Consider the following 7500-nt stretch of genomic DNA (forward strand, 5'->3'; position numbering starts at 1 on the left):
TCTACAAGTTTTATGTGTAGTGCAGAACTATAAAACATGTGCTCCGGTTCCCCCACTCTACAAGTTCTATGTGTAGTGGAGAACTATTTAACATGTGTTCCGGTTCCCCCACTCTACAAGTTCTATGTGTAGTGCAGAACTATAAAACATGTGTTCCGGTTCCCCCACTCTACAAGTTCTATGTGTAGTACAGAACTATTTAACATGTGTTCCGGTTCCCCCACTCTACAAGTTCTATGTGTAGTGCAGAACTATAAAAAATGTGTTCCGGTTCCCCCACTCTACAAGTTCTATGTGTAGTGCAGAACTATAAAACATGTGTTCCGGTTCCCCCACTCTACAAGTTCTATGTGTAGTACAGAACTATTTAACATGTGTTCTGGTTCCCCCACTCTACAAGTTCTATGTGTAGTACAGAACTATTTAACATGTGCTCCGGTTCCCCCACTCTACAAGTTCTATGTGTAGTGCAGAACTATAAAACATGTGTTCCGGTTCCCCCACTCTACAAGTTATATGTGTAGTGCAGAACTATAAAACATGTGTTCCGGTTCCCCCACTCTACAAGTTCTATGTGTAGTGCAGGACTATTTAACATGTGTTCCGGTTCCCCCACTCTACAAGTTCTATGTGTAGTACAGAACTATAAAACATGTGTTCCGGTTCCCCCACTCTACAAGTTCTATGTGTAGTACAGAACTATTTAACATGTGTTCCGGTTCCCCCACTCTACAAGTTCTATGTGTAGTGCAGAACTATAAAACATGTGTTCCGGTTCCCCCACTCTACAAGTTATATGTGTAGTGCAGAACTATAAAACATGTGTTCCGGTTCCCCCACTCTACAAGTTCTATGTGTAGTGCAGGACTATTTAACATGTGTTCCGGTTCCCCCACTCTACAAGTTCTATGTGTAGTGCAGAACTATAAAACATGTGTTCCGGTTCCCCCACTCTACAAGTTCTATGTGTAGTGCAGAACTATAAAACATGTGTTCCGGTTCCCCCACTCTACAAGTTCTATGTGTAGTGCAGAACTATAAAACATGTGCTCCGGTTCCCCCACTCTACAAGTTCTATGTGTAGTGCAGAACTATAAAACATGTGCTCCGGTTCCCCCACTCTACAAGTTCTATGTGTAGTGCAGAACTATAAAACATGTGCTCCGGTTCCCCCACTCTACAAGTTCTATGTGTAGTGCAGAACTATAAAACATGTGTTCCGGTTCCCCCACTCTACAAGTTCTATGTGTAGTGCAGAACTATAAAACATGTGTTCCGGTTCCCCCACTCTACAAGTTCTATGTGTAGTGTAGAACTATTTAACATGTGTTCCGGTTCCCCCACTCTACAAGTTCTATGTGTAGTGCAGAACTATAAAACATGTGTTCCGGTTCCCCCACTCTACAAGTTATATGTGTAGTGCAGAACTATAAAACATGTGTTCCGGTTCCCCCACTCTACAAGTTCTATGTGTAGTGCAGAACTATTTAACATGTGTTCCGGTTCCCCCACTCTACAAGTTCTATGTGTAGTGTAGAACTATTTAACATGTGTTCCGGTTCCCCCACTCTACAAGTTCTATGTGTAGTGCAGAACTATAAAACATGTGCTCCGGTTCCCCCACTCTACAAGTTCTATGTGTAGTGCAGAACTATAAAACATGTGTTCCGGTTCCCCCACTCTACAAGTTCTATGTGTAGTGCAGAACTATTTAACATGTGTTCCGGTTCCCCCACTCTACAAGTTCTATGTGTAGTGCAGAACTATAAAACATGTGTTCCGGTTCCCCCACTCTACAAGTTCTATGTGTAGTGCAGAACTATTTAACATGTGTTCCGGTTCCCCCACTCTACAAGTTCTATGTGTAGTGCAGAACTATAAAACATGTGTTCCGGTTCCCCCACTCTACAAGTTCTATGAGTAGTGCAGAACTATAAAACATGTGCTCCGGTTCCCCCACTCTACAAGTTCTATGTGTAGTGCAGAACTATTTTACAGCCTACAGTTAAATGGCACTTTCCACTCTACTTATTACAGTCTCAGTCAAAATATGAAAACGCTAAGGGCAATGGATAATCGGCACAGAAATAGCACAGTCAGAAAATGTGTCATGCATCAAGCAGGCTATGGTCACATCATTGTGCAGTGACCCCCCCCCCCCCCCCCCCCCCCGCCTCCATGTACCTTTCAGACCTCAACAACCATAACGGTCTGGCTTATTTTCTCACATTTTCTCTCGATCGGGCATCTGTTAGCTTGGTCTTGCACTGTAGCTAGGCAGATTAGAATCTCTCTATCTGCTGTTTATGTCTGCCCCATGACTTTGATCAGCACAATCTACACGTGGGAAAATGTTTACACACACACACACACAGGGCAGGAGAATCACTGGTAACCGATTCTAGCATACACCAGGGATTTTTACAGACAGAGCTACTGTAAGGGAAAGGGGGATACCTAGTCAGTTGTACAACTGAATGCATTCAACTGAAATGTGTCTTCCGCTTTTAACCCAACCCCTCTGAATCAGAGAGGTGAGGGGACTGCCTTAATAGACATCCACGTCTTCGGCATTGGGTTAACAGACTTACTCATGGGCAGAACAACAGATGTTTACCTTGTCAGCTTGAGGATTCCAGCCCGCAACCTTTCGGTTACTGGCCCAACGCTACCTAGCTGTCTGTCTTTCTGTATCACTGGTCTACCTAGCTGTCTGTCTTTCTGTATCACTGGTCTACCTAGCTGTCTGTCTTTCTGTGTCACTGGTCTACCTAGCTGTCTGTCTTTCTGTGTCACTGGTGTACCTAGCTGTCTGTCTTTCTGTATCACTGGTCTACCTAGCTGTCTGTCTTTCTGTGTCACTGGTCTACCTAGCTGTCTGTCTTTCTGTATCACTGGTCTACCTAGCTGTCTGTCTTTCTGGGTCACTGTTATACCTAGCTGTCTGTCTTTCTGTATCACTGGTCTACCTAGCTGTCTGTCTTTCTGTATCACTGGTCTACTGCAGCACACATACAGCACACATACAGCACACATACAGCACACTGAGAAAGGGGCATAAAAGGCAGGGCTAGAAATCTGCAATCATACACACACAGATAGAAGTACTCTCTAAATGTGATATGTTCCCATAGGAACCCAATTCATCGCTGTCGGTCTGGGCCTCCCCTTTTTTCCAATCCTAACTTTAACTCTAATTTCAGAGTGTACAGAGGGTTGCTTTACCCGACAAAGCAGATAAATGAATTCAAAGGATAACGTTGAAAGGCTAGAAGAAGCAGACAGTGTCTTGATGTTGTAGTTCAGACAACTGGACCCCCCTGATATGTCAAGACAGGATAAAAAAAACTAGTTTACTGCACTCTTTGTTTCTAAGCAGTCCCTACACTTGAAGTAGTTTATCAAAGCATACCTTTATTTAAGAGCGTTTGATAGTCAGAGTCTGAAAGGGATATCGCTCTTAGTAAACGCTGAATCATCACAATACAGTCCTTTACTGGGCGCTGCTGCGTTTCTATGGCTACAGGGGTGACAAAACCAACACCTGAGTCCCAGAGGTCACCTGTGGTTACACACAGACACACACACACACACACACACAGACACACACACACACACACACACACACACACACACACACACACACACACACACACACACACACACACCACCTGTGTAGCAGATGCTTGAGAGCAGCCAGAAACACAGGATGGCAAGTAAACACATCCCTGACTGATCCTCCTAACAAATTAATAAATTATGTCATAAAAATGAGGTGTGGGAAGGAGGAGGCAAAGGGGGGATAGTTTACACACACACACACACACACACACACACTTACACACACACGCGCGTGCACACTGACACATAAACACACACACACACTGACACATACATACACACACTGACACAGAGACAGACACACACACACACTCACACACAAACACACACACACACACTTACATATAAACACACACACACACACACACTGACACATAAACACACACAAACCAACACACAATCACACACACAAACACTTATTCAGACGGCTGCTGGTCATTATCATGCATAAAGTATGCAAAATGCAGTCATGATGCATCTCCCGTCTATTGTTCCTGTGTTTCAGAGGGAGCCTGTCATGATGCATAGATAAAACACAGCAGATGAGACTCTATCTCCTGTGGATTACCATGCAGGCCTAGTCAGTTCCTAAGTCATTGTTATCCTTCCATCTGTCCAGACAATCCTGTGTGGCACCACCTCACTACAGGCAGAGGCAATTAAAACACTTTGACACACTTGACACAGAGGGGCTGTGTGTCCGGCATGAGCCATCTGGGATGGGGTACTGGGGGACCCTCCGTTACACACAGACCCCTCTGCTCCCCTAAGTTGTATTAAACAGATGAATTCAGTGACATCCCTGGCCTATATACTGGGCAGGGGGACAGCCTCCCTTTTCTTTTCTTGATGGACAGATCAGACAGAGGAGGAGGAGAGGGGAGATAGATTGGGACGGCAGATTGGCAACCAGACCCCTGAACTAGGCCACCAACCAGACTGGGTTAAATCCTCGTCTGATAAAATGCTCCTTTGCATATTGATATTACACTGTTATTACTGGGTTATTAAATGTATGTTACCAGGGCGGTCAGACTGCTCAGTCAGTCTGTGCCCTGTATACAGATCATCCATCTTGTTCATTACAATGCCGACTCATTGAACACAATGCCGACTCATTGAACACAATGCCAACTCACGTTGATTGAATGTGTCATAGGCTGAGGCCTACCCATTTTGTATGTGGTGCATCTTGTAATTACATTTCTAAGTGAATTAACAGTAAGCTGTAACATAGGTAGGCTGTGTTCTGTACCCGACCAGGAGTTGTGGTTGTGATCAGAGTATTAGACATTTTACTGTCACTTTTCTCCTTTTGTGGTCTGCATCCATTTGTCCCTTTTATAGTAACTGTTTGGTCCAATCAGCAATTCACTTCCTGCATCCTTGATATTGTTCATTGGCCAGGAAGGTACACAAGGTTGCAAAAAATTTTAACTCCGGCAACAGAGTTGAAGTAAAGTCATTTTCCTTTTGGTTCCCTACTCTGGAGTCTGCTTACTGCCCAGCTCACAGACCCTGGAAAGTCCCTACCCCATTGAAGTTGCCATTTAAAATGGTTAAGGTTTGGGTTAAAGTTAGGGTTAGGTAGGGGTTAATTATGGTTATGGTTAGGGTGAGGGTAGGGGTTGAGGTTAGGGATATGATTTAGGGTGGGGACGTCCCAAGGATCCCGGATAGCAATAACCAAAGCAGACGGGATAGGAACATACCAATCTGTTTGTGGAAAAGGAGGGCAGTAAAATTATGAAAATTACTAACATGATTTCTAAACCCCAAAACAGCCAAATATGTTCATATCCATAAATACTCGTCCCTAATTATGTGATAACATCGTATGCAATAACACCGCGCAATAAAAGTACAAACCCACTTTCGGTACGTCATTGTTAGAAACGGCTCCCCCCCCGTGTTTCCGCGTAAAGTGGTAGCGCCGAGATGATGTGAAAGGTTGCCTGCGCGCTGTCAGTCTTCTTAAAATGAAGACGACTGCTCGGTCCCTGAAGAACAGACTTGATTGTAGAGCTGGCATCTACTTTCAGCTCTGTAGGACTTTTAGAACATTTTATAGGCCTTTGGAACAGTGAGGTTTTATGTCTGATCAGAGCAGTGAATCCAGGTGCTTTTACAGAAGAATTCACCGTATTTATTGTGTCTGAAGCAGGAATTCAGATCATCAGAGACGGCTCTAGTTGAGCTATCCTCTATACAGTAGATAGCAGTATTCAGATCAGTCAAGTGTTGTATAGGTTTTTGTCGTTCCTCCTGTGGGCATATATCCATTTGGAGAAAGACAAGTGTCATTCGCAAGTGAAGTAAAGACAATGTACAATACAGTTTGGACTACGGAAAAATACGAAGATGATTGGAGGGACGTGATGATGCCATATTCCACAGAATTAATATTTTATATTGAAATGGACCAACCACCTCCAGGTAGGCCACTGAAACTATTGAATAGTCACTGTGTGGTCAAATACTGTATCCTATTTGTGGATGCGGATTGAATGGTCCAAACTTTGAGAAGAACGCTTTGCCTGCGAACCTGTCTGTCCTGATAGCGAGCCTATTCATTTGGGTAACTTTGTTTTTTTCATTCATAGTTATTACAGGTGCACAAATACTCATTTCTTCTTCCTGAAATCGTTTTGAAGCACCTACAAATGACCGTTATAGTGTTTCATTCAATTCGTTTTAACATCGCTACATTGTATCTACACCGATAATATTTACCGACATCCCGGGACTGTTTGCTACTGTTTCAATGGTGATTACAATCATTTAGCATGTATTGTTACAATGTATCAGATGCGTTATTTAGTTTGCAACAATGTTTCAACTTGTTTGACTAGTTTATCGGAGTGACGTTATCTGAAGAGCAGATTGCTGCCTGCTAGCAGTCTTCTGTATCCTGCAAGACCCCTTCCATTCTAACACTATTGTCGCTATAATACAAATGAAATGACATGATCTGAAAATAGATAGTTATTTATTCGGCTACCTATTCTTTTTTTTCTTTACAGTCATTAAATAATTAAGCACGAAGGCCAGAGCTTTGTCAATTTGCTTTGTTCTTTCATAACAGTGTATTTAATACGTATTAATGTGGTTCATACCTAACCTCTATTTCACAACGTTTGACCATCTCTCTAGTAGGCCTACCCTGGTTGTCAAATAGTCAAATGTTTTCAGTCCAGTGCAGGAGTGGTTGTGGGGGAGGGGAAAGAGATCAGAAAACATTGTGTTACAAGTCAGTGAAGTAAAACCCACAGTACCGATGTTGCTCCGGGTTCAGATTTGCAAATGTCTGCGCGTAGTTCTAGCCGGCTGTCTTATAGATGTTTAGATGTATTTTAGTCATTTCTCGGTAATTGTGCAAGTGTCATTCGACTCCCACCTCCATTCCTTCTCCTTTTTTAATAGAGCAGAGGCTCGGTGGACGGAGCAGGAGGCACTGTTCAATTGCACTGAATAGAATTGGCCGGTAGCTATTTTTCTCCCGCTGAAGTGCATTATCCTGAGCCCGTTCTGCTTGTACGGCAACCCTCTCTCTTGTCCTAAGGGCCAAACTGAAATGATAAAGGCTGTATGTCGTTGGTGGAGTGAATAAGGGTGAGACGTATTCTCCTACAGCCTATGTCCCCTTCCATTCATATGCGCCCTCAATGCAGTTCAACGGCTCTGCCATTCTCAAAGCTTTCTTTCACGGGGGTTTCACGTATTCACTGTGATGTCATAGGCTGGGAACCAAGAGAGACACAGCTTTAAGGTGGCATGTAGTAGAGTTGACAATGGTCCATCTTCACTTCTGTAATGCAACTATACTATACTCTGTAGAAATACAGTGTGGGCTATACAGCTCCTGGTCAAATGAATTAA

General features: G+C 43.4%; 1 protein-coding gene across 3 annotated transcripts in view; it reads left to right on the forward strand.

Moving 5' to 3' along the window:
• The window catches only part of LOC110524761 (phosphatidylinositol 3-kinase regulatory subunit gamma), a 323905-nt gene that overhangs the window by 280842 nt on the left and 35563 nt on the right, over positions 1-7500 (forward strand). The window contains exon 1 of one of the 3 annotated variants that reach the window (XM_036978696.1): positions 5574-6057. The exons of the other annotated variants lie outside the window; for them this stretch is intronic. Within the exon in view, the coding sequence (XP_036834591.1) occupies positions 5946-6057 (112 nt within the window). The 5' untranslated portion in view covers positions 5574-5945. Of the gene's footprint in view, positions 1-5573; positions 6058-7500 lie in introns of those variants that run through there. 3 annotated transcript variants of the gene reach the window in all.

This window comes from Oncorhynchus mykiss, chromosome 5, assembly GCF_013265735.2.
Source record: "Oncorhynchus mykiss isolate Arlee chromosome 5, USDA_OmykA_1.1, whole genome shotgun sequence".
NCBI lineage: Eukaryota > Metazoa > Chordata > Actinopteri > Salmoniformes > Salmonidae > Oncorhynchus > Oncorhynchus mykiss.